Source organism: Pelobates fuscus, chromosome 3 (genome assembly GCF_036172605.1).
Source record: "Pelobates fuscus isolate aPelFus1 chromosome 3, aPelFus1.pri, whole genome shotgun sequence".
Taxonomy (NCBI): domain Eukaryota; kingdom Metazoa; phylum Chordata; class Amphibia; order Anura; family Pelobatidae; genus Pelobates; species Pelobates fuscus.
The window spans coordinates 391,622,283-391,639,489 of record NC_086319.1 but is presented as its reverse complement, the minus strand read 5'-3'; the positions used below and the strand labels follow the sequence as shown (position 1 = coordinate 391,639,489).

Sequence of the window (17,207 nt, the reverse complement as noted above, 5' to 3'; positions counted from 1 at the left end):
ACACATATAGCACATCATTTATTATTACATGTGTTTATTAAAGGATCACTATAGTGTCAGGAAAACAAAGCGGTTTTCCTGACACTATAGTGCCCTCAGGGTCCCCCTCCCGTGGCGCTTACATTAATCCAGTGCTGGGCTCCCTCGGCGCTGGTGACCTCTCCTCCCACTCCGACGTCAGCTCCCCCGGCCAACATCACAGAAGCCGAATGCACATGCACGGCACGTGCCGCGTTCGCATTCAAAGTGTCCATAGGAAAGCATCTCTCAATGCTTTCCTATGGACGCTCTGCGCGATGGAGGCGTAATTAGCTTCCAGCGTCGCAGATGCGCCTCTAGTGGCTGACAGCCACTAGAGGCTGGATTAACCCCAAATGTAAACATGTTATGTTTGCATCTGAAGGGTTAAAATCTGAGGGACCTGGCACCCAGACCACTTCATTGAGCTGAAGTGGTATGGGTGACTATAGTGTCCCTTTAACCCCTTAAGGACCAAACTTCTGGAATAAAAGGGAATCATGACATGTCACACATGTCATGTGTCCTTAAGGGGTTAAGCAGCTACTGTCTGTCTCCATCACCTACTTAGAGCTTTATGAAATTGATTTATTGCATGTATAGTAATGTTTTTAATGATAAAAAACAGGTCCTACGGGTAAACAATTTGTCTACAGATTTTCTTTCAATCCAGTAGCCCAAACATAAACTGATTTTTCAATTGTATAAGAGCTTTATTGCTTAAACAACAATGCTGTTCATGTCATCCATCAAACAGCACAAGACACATCAGTACATATCTGTATTATGGCATTCTAACAGATACAAATACTATTTTACATACATAATTATACCATGAATGATGCATTAACCCACACGCATTCACACAATTGTTTGAAGTTTCTCATAGTGAGGTTAAAGTGGGTAAAGTAACCGACTTCTCAGACCCAGTTATTGTTGTTGTTGCTGTTTGGCTTGTATTGTGTGGCTTTTGTTTATGCAATTAAGTTTCCTCAGCTCTCTGGCTATCTCATTCCAGTCTATCATCTAATTCTACAAATCTCTACACAGCAGTGGCTTATGGGATACATACTTTATCCCCTACACAAAGTACCAGGCATCTCACAGACTGATTTAAACTGTTCTATAAACTGATAGCAGCCATTATGCATCTGCTATCACTTTAGACTCTGCTCTGTCTTGCATGCCCAGTTTAAATCTCAGCCCATTATATTACTACATAGCTTGGTCAGAGTTTCAAAGCACCCAGGGAATTGGACACATAGATATACAATCGCAGACACACAAATCTCCCCTTTGATCTATCCTGTGAGTGTGTCTGCAATGCATGTCTGTCTGTGAACGTGTGTGTTTCTTTCTCTGGGTGCATGTGTCAGGGTGTCTCTGTGAATGTGTGTATCTCTGTCTCAGGGTGTTTGTGAGGAGCGCAAAGAATTCTGAAGGCAGCCTTGGTAAAGGTAAAGGTTCACTATGCAGAGATTTGTTTTTTTAGAGCCAGGCATTGTCCCGCTACACCAAAATCTACTGTGTGAACCAGGCCAGATACTACATGTACACAGATCTGTTGGCTGAATGAGGCTGTGTAGCTCCACTAGGCACTAGCATATGTGCCAAGACATTCCAGTAATTGTGCTTTGAATAACGTTAGAAGTGCATACCTTTATGCTAATTTACAGTTTCATAATGCTCTTCTGGTTTGCCAAGAACATTGTGAATTAATAACCTGACTGATCAATGTCCAGTGTATGATCATCACAAGTAAAGTGACAAAGTGTCAGGTGATAAACTTTTGGGTTCAATCATTTATTCTGACCTTATATTTGTTCTACCAGCGCCCTTTCTCTAATTTGTGCACACATCCTTTAGCAGAGGAACACCATGGAGAAGATTACTTACAATAGGTTACGTGTAGCTGTGATCGGAGCCGGGGCAGCTGGTCTCTGTGCGGCCAGACATCTCCTTTCAAGCCCTCACACGTTCCAACCTCCAGTGGTGTTTGAGACATCTGGTCAGGTAGGTGGAACCTGGGTGTACACAGAGGTGTCAGAGATGGAAGCCCACCAACACTCCAGCATGTACAGAAACTTAAGGTAAGGGAAGCTTTCATACCATGTATGACTGAGTGGCAATGACATGTTGAATGGGTTAGAGGGTCAGTCCCGTGTAAAGTGATCTAATGACAGTAACACGTTTAATGGGTAAACGTTTTAGACTTGTGTAACTTGACCTAATACCAGTGACATGTTTAGGTCAGTTTATGTGGACTGACCCTTGTTAAGAAAAATAACATGTTAAATAACATTTAATGTAAATTATACACCCTTTCAATTGTTGTAGGACCAACCTTCCCAAAGAGATCATGGAGTTCCCTGATTTCAGCTTTGACCCATCGCTTCCGTCTTTCATCCATCACAGTGAAGTTTTACGTTACCTGGAAGAATACACAGACAACTTCAACATACGGCCACACATTAGGGTAAGACATTTATTGGCCCGATTCCGACATCTGGTCCAGGTAAATCTTATATTGATACATATTATTCAGACATAACTTAATACCTATGGGACTTGCTGTAGCGGAGCTCCCTTGACAGCGGCTGGGTACCTCCGCCAAGGATCACTTCCTAGCTAGAACCGAGAAAACCCTCAGTGCTTCTGCATCTGTCACTGTGGCTTGACTGGAGTCCTCCTGCAGCCTCTCCGTCCTGGAATAGTATAGAGACTGGGCCACACACAGTCAAGGGAGCTATAGTCCTTACAAGGACTTTCCCCCGCTGAATCCTCCATGAGCTAGAACAAGGTGCTGAGCCCTTCCCATCCCAGTAACTAGACGACACATAGTTCTAGGAGTACAACTGCTTTTAATGAGCCAAACTTGGCCTTCTATGCACAAATCCCATAAGGGGGTCTCTAAACAATACAACACAAGCCCCTCCCAGGAATCTCTGTGCCAGGGAGAGAATTGAGTTAAAGACCGGTAAGCTAATTATCTCCCAGGAACAAAGAGCCAAACACAAAAATATAAAAACATAAAACATAATATACAGTAACCCCACATGTCCTACATCCCCAAACAGCCCTGATCTGAGTGCTCAAGTTGTCCAAATAGCGCTCAAATCCATGCAGTGTAGGGGAAACGCCACCGTGTCAAAGTTATGACCAGCTGCACGTGATCATATGCCCATATACCACGTGATCATATGCCCAAAATAGTTCCAGGGTGTTTGGTGCTTTTGTCGGTCAAATTTCGGGAGCTCCTCCGGCCGAAATGCAGGGTGCTCTGCCTGGCTCTCAGAGAGCATTTGTTCCCCTTAGTCTCAGGCACCTTCCCTCTGCAAAGCGCTCTCCTGGCAGGTTGCAAAGTGGTCAAAACCTCACAAGTTGTCCGGGAACTGCAAGGTCACCTCATGCTGAAATTAATTCCATACTGGTCACGGCTCAATACCGCTGAGGACCATTCGTGGAGTTATTCTTGCGAATGGCCGTCAGGAAGCTAGTGTTCAGTTCAATTCCAGAGAAGGGAAAGTACCAAACCAGGGGCACTGAGGGAAAGCTGCTATTGACAGCTGGGCAGCATAACTCCCGAACAGGGTCTCCGTCCTGGACTATAGGTGGGCAGGAGGCCAGCTTCCGGACTCCTACAGGAGTCCTCGACAAACATTCGTATAAAAGAACGTTTGTCACACATGCCAGTTTTGTCTTATAATGTTACCTCTTTCTGAGCTGCAAATATGCAGGATCTGGTACATTTAGAACTGATCATTATCCAATCTCAGTACTTCCACTAGAAGACTTGGTAGAGAGAAAGCAATGCATGAAAAGCAGCTCTTGAATTCATATGGGGTATATTGAGCTATGAATTGGAATCTCGGCAAACTTCACCCCGCTAATTTACAGATATTGTACATTAGGGGGTATGACTTTAGGATGGTAGGTCGTAGGACAGGAACCAACCAGTAATTCAATCTTTGCTAGGATATAAAAACACCCCAGACATGAATCCAAAAATAATTTGGTAATTCCATCCTAAAGCCCCACCCCGGTCCCTCACAAATCTCCACTCCATAGCACATTTACAATTACTTACAGAAACACACAAACACAGCTGGGCAGACACACATAGATTGGCACACACAGGCACAGATCGGAAAACACAGGCACAGACAGGCATAGACTGACACAGACAGTTACAAACACACAGACACATACACACAGAGACAAATAGATAGGCATAGACAGAAACACAGACAAGCACACTCAGACATACAAAAAGGCATACTTACAAACTATAAAAAAAAAAAACTGGCTTCCTTTCCTGTAACTGGGAGGCTGTCATCATGCAGGAGGGGGAAGGCAGAAGGCACGTTGCCAGCTGGGAACTCTTTCAGGGCTGGAGGATGCACACATCCTGTAGGGCAGGGGTAGGCAACCCTTGGCACTCGAGATGTTGTGGACTACACCTCCCTTAATGCTTTACTAGTATGGCTGTTAGAGATGTAGTCCATCGGAGTGTAGTCCACAACATCTGCAGTGCCAAAGGTTGTCTACGCCTGCTATAGCGAGAGCAGACAACGTCCTGCCATTCCTGCTATTCATTGCAGCTCCACAGGCCCCTCTTCCCTCTCTCTGCCCAGTTTCAGCCAGGACTTGAATGAGCACAATAATAGAAATGCACAGGAATCTCCATTACTTCGTCTACTCCTGGCATACTCCTTTCTAAAGACAGGGGAAGGAGAACTGTGAGCACAGATAGGCTTCTGGGCCCCACATCCAGGGATGTAACCTGCCCCAGCCTGCCACCTCCGCCACCACCTGCCCCAGCCCGCCACCTTCTGCATGGGTCAAGGACAACATCTTATATTTATCTACTAATACTGTTGGCATCTGAATGACATCTCTGCACAGTTTTTCCATGATGATTCTACCTAAAGCTGACCTAAAGCTGTATTAAAGGGCCACTAACACTCTGTCATTATAAGTCTGTGTTTATTTTTATAATGTCATGGTGTATTATAGAGCCTGCGTAGTCTGAACACATGCAATTCATCCAACTGGCGAGGTTGATTTTGAATTGCAGAATTTCACAAATAGCAATTTTCGTCAAATATTTATTAATGTTTTAAAATAATATAATATATCATACAACATTGGCATATACATAATGACTTATAAACCATTGTCAAAACTAAACAAACAAATAGCAATTTTAACAGCAATTAATGCGTTAACCTTGTTCGCTGCTCTAGGAGGTAATTGTACACACCAATTCCACCATTTGTAACATGGCTGTAACGGACCGCTTTGCACACAAGAGGTTAAAAAACGTTTAGGCGATATTCCCCTTTTCAGATGCACAGGCAGCTACTGCAATCACCAATCTCCCGAACTGCAAACACAGGAATTCACCAATCTCCCGACCTGGAACCAGGGGAATGCTCCAAACTCCCGAACAGGAAACACACGAATGCTGTAAACAGCCGAACAGGAAAAACCATACGAACAGTTTAAACTCCTGGCAGTCGCACTGTAACAGCATACAATCCAATTCCCCCCAAGAACGAGACAACACTTTGTTTGAGGGTCAAGCAGAACCTGGTTTACTGGGGCTAACTGCCCGGCTTTTATGCAGGTCTCCCACCTGGTGGCCACTCTCCTAGGGGACCAGGTGGGAGACTGGGACACAAAGGGTAAAAGAACCAATCACAGACTTACAAATTTCAACAATCCCACAATGCATCACAATCCCTCCTCTCTGACCTTGAGATAATTGGGAAGTAATCCAATTATCTCCAAGGACAGAGGCAAAACTCCATTAACCACATGTTCGTAAAAAGACATGAAATTACACACGGTTGCTTTTATCACATAAAACCAACACATTCTACATATCCCCAAATAGCTTAGATCTGAGCGCACATTACTACCGAATGGCGCTCAGATCACATACATACAGTTCAATTGCCATGGAGCCAAAGTCTTTCCCATAGTCTTTCGTCACACGAATAGGCTCCATGGCATGGCTATCTGGGGTGATGCTGTTCATACAGTCAAACTACCGAATGAACAGTCAGTCGGTTCCACTACCAAATGCAGAGATAAGGAGGCTGGCGGCTCAGCGGTGTTCGCGCAATTAAGTGTCCGTTTTCAGTTCCATAGTTTGGGCGCTGAACACCGCTGGCTGTTCGGGAGTTAAAATGGCCGCTGCCACGTGTTCGGCAAACGAACAAAGGCCACCCAGCGTTCGTCAATTTTCTGGGCGGTCAATTGACGGCACACTCCATTTCCCAGGTGGTCCATCGATCGGTACTTTGTTCCGAACACCCTGGCAGAAAGGCACGAATAAGCCTTTCAGCAGGGAAAATAAAAGGTTTTAACTGCCAGGCCATAGTCTAAAGGGAGCAGACGAGCAACCAGGCTTCTTCCAGTGCACAGTGACAAGGTTGGTTCCGCCACAATGTCGGAACCGCCTGTCATGGTAACCATAACCTTGTCTCTGGACCCTCCTTACCTGTCAGTCATATCCTAGGCATTAGACCTGAGTGCTCAACCTACCTTGCCTGTTGCTGCAATTTCACTCGGAGCAATCACATCATCAGGCAAGTTAGGTTGAGCAGAATTAGATTTGATCCAATATGGCTGCTCAGCCAGATAAAAAAAAAAAAAAAAAAAGTGAAATTCTCTCAAGAAAATCAATATACGATGTTTAAAAGAATAAAATAATTTTTTTTTATAAATAAATGAGAAGTTAAAATTTGCGGACAGTTGTACTTTAAATGAATAACCCATGTGGCCCAGTCTTATTTATTGTTTACATATAGTTCTGGGAAGGGTTGAGTGGTTGCAAGATCTGTTCAGGGTCTTATAATATTTTCTTCTTTTTGTTATAGTTTAATTGCAGCGTGACCGAAGTCTCTCCTGTATTGAAGGATGGGGAGCGTGGTCAGGTGCCATGGGACGTGTCATCTCACACTCAGGGAAGCCCTCACCCTGTGACCGAGAGGTTTGATGCAGTTATGGTGTGTGCAGGGTAAGAATTGTTCATCTCTCTAATCTGTGTTTACGTCTGTGTGATTCCTGTGTCTGTGTGTCTGTCTGTCCCTGGAGTCCAGTGGTGGCTCAGGCTGATGGGAGTCAGAGATCCCACTCTGACCCCCTCCTCTCCTTCATCCCGCACGGCTCCCGGTGTAAGCTGGGAGGAGTGACCGGGGCTGTCAATTCCTCCCAGCCTTGACATCATCAGAGGGGGGCCCAGTCGTGCTGTTAAAGCCCCCTGGAAATTTATTGCCATCGGTTGGCACCTGTCTTGCAAAGATGAGCTGAAATTGAGAAGTCATTGGGAAGTCCACAGAAAGAAAGAAGGGAAGGGCTTGCAGTGACTGTAGATACTAGATTTACAGCTATTGCAAGACAAGATTTCATACAGCTCCAAAGAAAACACGCAAAACAAATCTTTGGAGTATATCTACTTAATTGGCTTATTCATTAATGGTACTCTACATATACACAGTAGGGTATTTTGGATTTGTGCAGCTCTAGGCCTTCCAGTCACGGCTGCACCCCCCTTCCTGTTTAAGACTAACATGCACGTCTGACCAGCACACACTCAATGACAGATGCACAGTCATTGGCACACACCAGTGTTGTACTAAGGGGGGGCGGTCCGCCCTGGGTGCCACAAGGTAAAGGGTTCCACCAGGGCTGGCCAGGCTTGGGGTTCTGAGAGCTGCGTGGCTGCACAGGGTGCCATAGCAGCAGTGGTGGCGGGCAGCTGACACAGCTCACACACAGGGGCCGGGAGCAGGAAAACTTTTTAGAGAGTTGGGGGCGGAGCCAAATCGTACATGGGATGGAGCCAAATCGGCTGCGGGGCGGAGCTAAAGTCGGCCTCCACCTGCTGCAGCTACTGCTGCACATAGAGGGGAAGCAGGAAGAAGTCCCTGCTTCCCCAACTACTACACACCAGGGACTTCAGTGACTCCACTCCTCCTCCAGTGAGAGAGAGAGAGTGTGTGCTGTGTGTGTAACGATTGTGTCTGTGTGTGACTGCGAGTGTGTGTCTGTGTGTGACTGTGTGTGTGTGACTGTCTTCCTGTGACTGTGTGTGACTGTGTGTGTGTGTGACTGTCTTCCTGTGACTGTATGTGTAACTGTCTGCCTGTGACTGTGTGTGTGACTGTCTACCTTAACAGTGTGTGTGATTTACTGCCTGTGACTGTCTGCCTGTGACTGCGTGTACGACTCTCTGCCTGTGACTGCGTGTACGACTGTCTGCCTGTGACTGTCTACCAGTGACTGTGTGTGTGACTGTCTACCAGTGACTGTGTGTGTGTAACTGTCAGCAAATGTGTGTGTGACTGTCTGCCTTGACAGTGTGTGTGATTTACTGCAATGTGACTGCGTGCTTGACTCTCTGCCTGTGATTGTGTGTATGACACTGCATGTACGACTCTCTGCCTGTGATTGCGTGTACAACTGTTTGCTTGTAACTGTCTACCTGTGACTGTGTGTGTGACTGTCTGCCTGCAACTGAGTGTGTGACTGCCTGCAACTGTGTGTGTGTGTAACTGTCTGCCTATGACTGCGTGTATGACTGCCTGTGGGTGTGACTGTTTGCCTGTGCCAGTGTGTGACAGTCTATAACTGTGTGTGTGTGACTGTCTACCTGTGACTGTGTGTGTGACTGCATGTCACTGAGTGTGTATGATACTGCCTGTAGCTGTGTGTGTGTAACTGTGTGTTTCACTGTGTGTATTTCTCATACACTCATAAATGATTTAAATTTACCTTTGGGGTCTTCCTCTTTACCTTTGGGGTCTTCCTCTAGCATCCAGTATGGCTGCTGGCCTGCTGTTGCTTCTGGGTTGTGGGGCGGGTGGTCAATGGAGGCGGCAGCAGGGCCGTCCCAAGACATTGTGCTGCCTGGATAAAAAAAAACCCCAAAACATTTCTACAATGGTAGTGTCTCCATGTGGGTGTGCTTAAGATGAAGTGTGTGCTGGGGATGTAGTGTGTCTGTGTGTGTGCTGGGGATGTAGTATGTGTCTGTGTGCATACTGGGGATGAAGCGTGTGTCTGTGTGTATGCACCTTGTGTCTATGTGTGCACTGCAGCCAATACACTTACCTATACACGGTGTCTGTGTATATGCATGTGTGTCAGTGATTGTATCTGTTTGTCTATGTATCTGCATGTGTGGCAGTGTTTGTGTGTCTGTATATCTGCATGTGTATCAGTGTGTCTGTGCAACTGTATGTGTGTCAGTATATGTATCAAAAACTGACACACATGCAGATGCTGACACATACACAGATACAGACATAGAGACACTGACACATGCAGATACACAGAAATACAGATATACACACTAGACACACAGATACACATTACACACATACAGATACACACTACACAGAGACTTACATACCTACAAACACAGAAACCCACACTACATACAGATACACACACCACACATACACAGATACATACAAACACACACAGATACAAACACACAGATACCTACACTACATATACACACACAAACACACAGATACACAAACACACATTAAAAAAATTAAGCCACCCAGCAGATTCTTACCTTTTGGTGGAAGTTGGGGGCCTGCTCTCCCTATCCGGCCCCATCCTCGCTGCTTCCTCCTCCTCCTCTACTGTGCCTGTGTGAGTGAGATGGGAGTAAGTGATACGCTGTCACTTCCTCCCAGCTCTCTGTGCACGACCGGGCCCCTCATTGCATATGTCCATCTGGTGGCCCTAAGGGCATGTACCACCCGATGGACCCTCACACAGGTTTCCAACCCGTGTGGTGCTGCTGCATCGCTACCAAGGGTTGGGAAATTCTGTTTTAGATTATTAGTGGCTTCAGCGCAGTCTATGGACTGGACGGCCCAGGATGGCGGGGTAGCTGCAATTCTTTTACTCTGCTCTGCAAGATCAGCACTCCCTCGCTGCCAAGCTAAAACATGTGCAGCCCCAGTTTCAGAGGGGCCCTAAGGTGGCCAGCCAGGCTCTTGGGCCCCACTTGATACAAGGCTGACAAGGCATCCCCCTAAATGCTACTTTGGATATTTGTCATTTCCACAGCTCTTTAGTTTTAAAAAAGGGGTGGTAGTGTCCCATTGTGAGAGTTTTCGGTGAGCAATAGCTGGTGACTACTACCTGCCCAGAGCCAGGTATAAAATATATTAGGGGTTCATGTACCTCTCATCCAGCAGCTCTCGTCAGTGAACAAGGCTCAGAAGTTGCTTCTCTGCACAAGACAATACAGGTAGCTGCCAGACAGAGCGACTGCTCTATGTAGAATACTCAGGGAACACAGCAGCTCATACTGGAGGAATGGTAAGAGGTGTAAAGCATAGGTAGCATAATTCCAATAGGCACTGACATCGTTATGCTGAACGAAGTTATGTTTTTTTTGCATTAAGGGCACAGCTCAGAAGTAAAAGGCAGCATGATGACAATTTTCCATCATGTGTCCTTAATGGGTTAAAATGTGCTACTTGGAACATTTCTTTATTTTTTTAAATATTCAGATATTAATTTTTCTGACTTGAGTTTCCTCAATCTTTCGGCAGGCACTACTCTCAGCCTTATATTCCAGACATCCCAGGGATTGATACCTTCCAAGGTGAGACATTAATGACTTGAGAGGTTTATATAGTCAGATTAAGGGTTGTAAATTGCTGAGAAGAGTGATTGCTGGTGGAAGGTGAGAGAAAAGCTATTCTACAAGATTGGAGAGAAGAGATAATTTGTGTCCTTTACTCCTTCAGGTAAACTGCTGCACAGTCATTTTTACCGCTATCCAGAAATGTTCGCCTCTCGTTCAGTGGTCCTGTTGGGTTGTGGCCCTTCTGGAGTGGATATTGCCCTTGAGTTGGCTCCTTATGCACAAAATGTCACCCTATGCCATCGTGGCGCAGCCCTGCAGTGGACTCCTCCAAAAGGTGTAACTCTGGCACCACCAGTGGTCGGTGCCCTTCCACATAATCTAATCTGTGAGGATGGAACTCAACTGGAAGCTGATACTCTGATTTTCTGTACTGGATATAAGTATTATTATCCATTTCTTGAACCACAGAACAAACCAAGGAAGCTGAGAGAAGCAGAAGAAAATGGAGAGACTGCAGTTAAAAAGGGTCCTGTGACGAATGCTGTAGTAGAAAGAATTGGATTGCTGGTGGAAACTCGAAAAGTACTGACAGGAAGTGCTGAACTGCTGAAATCGAAAGATGAGATGGAGTTTTGTGATAAAAATACCAATTGGTTGATGATGAACGATGAAGTGGTGGTTCCGGATGAAGGTCAAGGCCACCTTCCTCCACTCTACAAACACCTTATCCATGCCCTCTACCCCACCATGTGCTTCATAGGTGCATGTAAGATAGTAATACCGTTTCCTCTCTTTAACTGCCAGGTTCTCTTTTTCTTGGCAGTGCTGGAAGGGAAATGTCCTCTACCTTCTCCAAACCAAATGCTTTTGAAATCTCATGAGGAATTAAAGAATCACCTGAGTTTGGGATTGCCCCTTAAATATCTCCATCGTCTTGAAATAGGTCAGTGGGAGTATAATAACTGGCTTGCAGAGACAGCTGGATTTGAGCCATTGCCCCCGGTAAAGAAGAAGATGTATGAGACTTGTAAGCGATTTAGGAGCATAAACCCTATGTTATATCGTGGTTTCAAATTTGAAGTTTTGAGCAAAGAGGAATGTAGAGTAACCTCTGCCGAATGTAAGGGCATGCAAGTATGATGGAGGAGCTACTTTCATCTCTTGATGATGCATCTGAGAACTACAATTTTATTCGTCTTATTTATGCTACGAATGTAACATTCAAAAGGTTATCATTTCAATATTGCTTGTACTAATTAACTTTAAGAATGTTACGCGAAGTTATCCTCAGAACCCACCAGCAGGCCAGAAAATTAGCTGTTCCACCATTACACAGCCGTCTCCATGAAAGTGACTGAGCCAAAGACTAAAGGGACCCTTCAATGGTTGGATTTATCAACACTTTAGATTATGTTCTTTTAATATTTTGAATTGATCATAGATTGCTGAATATGTGGGGTTTTCCCAGAGACATGATCCATCTCTTGTGCTTATGTTTGTACAGGAACTAGCTAAGCATCCTAGCCAGTCACTTGTCTCCTATTCATTTGAGAGAGGATTAGTGTGAGCAGGATGAAGTGTCTTCTCACTAAGCTCTTATTGAAAGCATTTATATCACGTGGACGGAGAATTCATTTATTAAAATGAATGATAACCTTGGTTTGCATTCATCATTTTTAATCAATATAATAATGGATGTGCTGCACCTTCCACAGATTCTTAGTGGGAACTATTAAAGGGACGCTACACACACACACACAAACTACATCAGCAAGCTAAAACGATATATGTCTAAAGAGTGTCTCCTTTCTTTTTTAACCAGAAAATGCAGGTTTCAATAGAAATTGTCACTTTTACAAATTAAACTTGTTACACCCACTGACTTTCAATCAGACAATAGGTCCCTCAACTTCCTGGTTTAGTTAGCACAATGGAGCTAAACTTAAGAGGCAACAATTGGTCAGAGCACCGGCCTTGCAAAGACTTTATATTGAGCTGCATTGGGAGATCTGTGATTGGACAGCTACAGAAAGTCTGGGCGGAGCTAGAAGAGGAGGGATTGCAAAGGCTGCAGACATGAGATCTAAAGACTTTGCAAGCTGTTCTAGGTATACCCTCAATTAAGAAATGCATGCATGCTGTCAATGAGGGTATATCTACTAATAGGGCCACCATCAGGCGAATGTGTATACACACACAACCTTGGGGATTGGAGATCAAAGACCTCCCTCCCTGCGGCATTGCACACTTTCACAGCTGGAGAGGGAGCCTGGGATGCTGTATGTCTGCTGCTCCCTCTCTTGTGAGCCCGTCACGAAGCCGTCAAAAGGTTACGAGCGAAGTCTAGGCGTCCAGCAGGAGCAAGTAGGAACCTCTCAGTACCACCGGCCCTCATGGAAAGTAGTGTCCCCCTCACTGGCCAGAGGATAGAGAAAAAAAAAGGAACTGGGGGCATACCCGATACATTAATGGTGCTGCCATTCCTGAAAAATTCATGTTGCAGGTGTGCCCAAAATTCAGATTTTGTCTTTACTAAGTTTAGGATCCAAAGTAGATCCCTGCCTTGCATTGATAACCGTAATTAAAGTTGGAGCTCCCTCTGTTGGTGAAAAATAATATAGATAGCCACAACATTGATAATTGGAATTAAGGTTGGAGCTCCCTCTGCTGATGAAAAATAATATAGAGTGCAACAACATTGATAATTGGAATTAAGGTTGGAGCTCCCTCTGCTGGTGAAAAATATTATAGATAGCAACAACATTGATAATAGGAATTAAGGTTGGAGCTCCCTCTGCTGGTGAAAAATAATATAGAGTGCAACAACATTGATAATTGGAATTAAGTTTGGAGCTCCCTCTGCTGGTGAAAAATATTATAGATAGCAACAACATTGATAATAGGAATTAAGGTTGGAGCTCCCTCTGCTGGTGAAAAATAATATAGAGTGCAACAACATTGATAATTGGAATTAAGTTTGGAGCTCCCTCTGCTGGTGAAAAATATTATAGATAGCAACAACATTGATAATAGGAATTAAGGTTGGAACTCCCTCTGCTGGTGAAAAATAATATAGATCAATGTATCTCACTGTTACTATTGTTGGATAATTTTGAAAAATCAAAAAATGTGCCTGTTCAACGAGTGCCACAACATGTAATACATATGTCTGTTAACTTACCCTGATGTCGCTGTTGTGGCGCACCAAGGCTACTTGTTAATTTTGTGCACAACAAAAATAAAGAAATAAAAAAATAAAATAAAAATAAAAATAATATAGATAGCAACAACATTGATAACCGGTAAGGTTGGAGCTCCCTCTGCTGGTGAAAAATAATATATACAGCAACAACATTGATAACTGCAATTGAAGTAGGCACTCCTTCTGCTTAAAGGGACTCTGCAGTGCCAGGAAAACATATCCGTTATCCTGGCACTACAGAACCCTGCAGTGTCCCTCTCCGTCCCACCCCCCATCCCACGTTGCTTTCCAATGGGGATTCCAGCGTCGTATAACACACTTTTCGTGTTCTAAGAACACGGAAGTCCCTCTAGTGGCTGTCTGATAGTCAGCCACTAGAGGAGAAGTTAACCCTGCCAGGTAATTATTGCAGTTTATGAAAACTGCAATAATTACCCTTGCAGGGTTAAGGGTGGTGGGAGTTGGCACCCAGACCACTCCAATGGGTGGAAGTGTTCTGGGTGCCTGGAGTATCCCTTTAAAGCAAATAACATTAACTTATTGAGCAAAAAGCCATTTATTTGAAGAAACCTCACCATGGCTTTATTGAAATTTATACACACTTTTTTGGTTTTCGTATCTGTGTCTTTTTTCCTGTGTTCATTTTCTAAAACCTTTTTAAGAAAAAGCAATAAGAAAATAAATTAAACGTAATTTTTATGTTATATTCTCCACGTTTGGCTGTGATTGCTGCTACATTGGTGAAGCGAAGTTAAGGGTTAGAGCCCATTCTCTCTGTGGGATAAAAGAGTCAATTTGTTTTGGACACTGGATGTCTTCGAGAATCCGACTATCTATATATTCAATTTGGGAGCCACAGATACCAAGCTGAGAAATATGTGGACATGATTATAATTGGTGATAAAACATTGTCTAAATCAGGGGTGCCCAATAGGAAGATCCCCAGACATTTTAAAATGACGCCTTGTCATTCTAAAGGCATGCAAAGCATCATGGGAGTTGTAGTTTTACAACGCATGGAGAGCTACCTTTTGGGCACTCCTAATCTAAATCAAATGGGTAAAAGGTAATTTTAAAATATATATTATTTTTTGTTTGCCTATTAGTTAGAGCAGCAGACATGGAACTATTGATGGTGTAACTAGGGCCACAGTGGGTCAGTGACATCTGTCACTCTTCTAGACACCATGGGGCCCTTCCTGGCCACACTGGCACGGTTTCTGAAAGTTTATGAAATGGCAGTTTATGCCACAAAATAGGAGAAGGAGGCAGGGCTGCAGGGCAGCTTACTGCGACCTATGGGAGCTGGATTCTGAGTCAAGGTGAATGTATCTATGTGTGGGCTTCCGTGTTTATAGATCTGCATACCTCAGTGTTTGCAAATCTGTCTATGTGTGTGTTGGTGTTTGAATGCACATGCGTATTCACATTTACACACACACACACACTGCCACACACACATGCACATTACCATCCACAGAAACACACCAACACTTCAGACAAACACACCACTGCACTCAAAATCCAACACAACAAAGAATTCTCAGCACCTTGCCCCTTTCTTTCTCAACCACACCTGGATCATGCCTTTCCTACCCTTCAGAATTTCTCCCAGGCTACTGAACAAGAGGTTCCATACCCCTTTCTGTCTCAGAGATATCTTTGCCAGAAGCTCAAGGAAGCAAGGTGAAAGGTTAGTGTAGGACTCACCTGAGAGGTTTGCTTTGACGTGGTAGGTGGTATAAACTCTCTCATGGCCATTGGAGAAACTAAATAACCTCCATTTGTTTTAATATACATAGGGATTTGGAAAGAGTGCAGGTAACTTTTATTTTTTTTTATTTTTTTTAATGTGCATACGGTTTACAGACATGCAGGTAATGCCACAATAGCAGGTACCGACAACTTGCATCTAACATATATATGGCATAGAGAGAAAAAACGGGTCGCAAGAGTATTCTGAGAACGGACAGCAGCTGAAATAGCCTGCCCTTCGGTGGGTCCCCACTCAGAACTCAAGCTGGTTTTAGCTCATCTTGTGCCATTACAGAGAAAACATATCTGAAGCATATGAGACTGGTCCCACCCATACGGGCAGTCCAGATCCGAAATGCCAGCAAGTTCTCTCTGCACGAGAGATACAGCAACCCCTGACGATCGTTTCAGCCTTGTTAGGCATCATCAGTGAGGCATAGCTGATATCTCTCTAGGCACCGTGAGCAAGGGGTCCACGTCTGGATTACCATTTAAACTTATGGAGAGAAAAAAACGGGTCGCAAGAGTATTCTGAGAACGGACAGCAGCTGAAATAGCCTGCCCTTCGGTGGGTCCGCACTCAGAACTCAAGCTGGTTTTAGCTCATCTTGTGCCATTACAGAGAGAACATATCTGAAGCATATGAGACTGGTCCCACCCATACGGGCAGTACAGATCCGAAATGCCAGAAAGTTCTCTCTGCACGAGAGATACAGCAACCCCAGACGATCGTTTCAGCCTCTGTATCTCTCGTGCAGAGAGAACTTGCTGGCATTTCGGATCTGGACTGCCCGTATGGGTGGGACCAGTCTGATATGCTTCAGATATGTTCTCTCTGTAATGGCACAAGATGAGCTAAAACCAGCTTGAGTTCTGAGCGGGGACCCACCGAAGGGCAGGCTATGTCCGTTCTCAGAATACTCTTGCGACCCGTTTTTTTCTCTATATATGGCATAGGTTGAATCAGCACAATTTTTTAAGTAAAACATTCAGGTTTAAAGAAAGGCAAAACTTTTGGCTTGTCATCAGGTAGGCAATATCAAGTTAGAAGACAGTAATATAAGCCAACAATAGGATTAAATCTGCAGCGTGTATACTAGCATAGTAATAAGGCAGCGGTATGGAAATTCGCACTTTACAATTCAAACACAGTCTTAGACTTTTCGGCATGTCACATAGTGTAGAAAGCATGTTGCAAGAGTAGTGAGGCATGCGTGTGTGCAAGTATGAATGAGTAGGCTTGAAGTATGGGTTCATCTGATATGGAACCGCCTGGGGCTGCACACGGGTAATAGAGAGGTAGTAAGATTGGCATAATATGTGCAATGGAATTACTTTGTGTGAAATAATAAAGGTTGCAGTGTGGTACTCAAACATTGGAAGTAATGTAGGTTAGTAGATTGAGATTAGTGTGGCACGTAGATCCATATACGGCACAATATGGAGCTTACGTTCGCTGGCATTAAGTTCAAGTTTTTCAACCTACACCCGATGTAGGGAGGGTATTGCTGGTGTGGTGTCTGGTGCTTGGTTCTCCGGTGTTAGCACCCCACCAGCCCCAGTTCCCGGCGCTTGCCTGCAAACCTGTTGCTGCCGTTCCATGGC

General features: G+C 44.5%; 1 protein-coding gene across 4 annotated transcripts in view; it reads left to right on the top strand.

Moving 5' to 3' along the window:
* LOC134603577 (uncharacterized) overlaps window positions 1–12,527 on the top strand; it is a 62,240-nt gene extending 49,713 nt beyond the window's left edge. For 2 of the 4 annotated variants that reach the window (XM_063449675.1, XM_063449677.1), the window contains exons 2-6: window positions 1,885–2,108; window positions 2,356–2,494; window positions 6,906–7,045; window positions 10,608–10,660; window positions 10,806–12,527. In XM_063449675.1, the coding sequence (XP_063305745.1) occupies window positions 1,885–2,108; window positions 2,356–2,494; window positions 6,906–7,045; window positions 10,608–10,660; window positions 10,806–11,785 (1,536 nt within the window). In that variant the 3' untranslated portion in view covers window positions 11,786–12,527. The remainder of the gene's footprint in view (window positions 1–1,884; window positions 2,109–2,355; window positions 2,495–6,905; window positions 7,046–10,607; window positions 10,661–10,805) is intronic. The other 2 variants (XM_063449676.1, XM_063449678.1) reach the window with 1 other exon arrangement.
* Window positions 12,528–17,207: the final 4,680 nt, after the last annotated feature.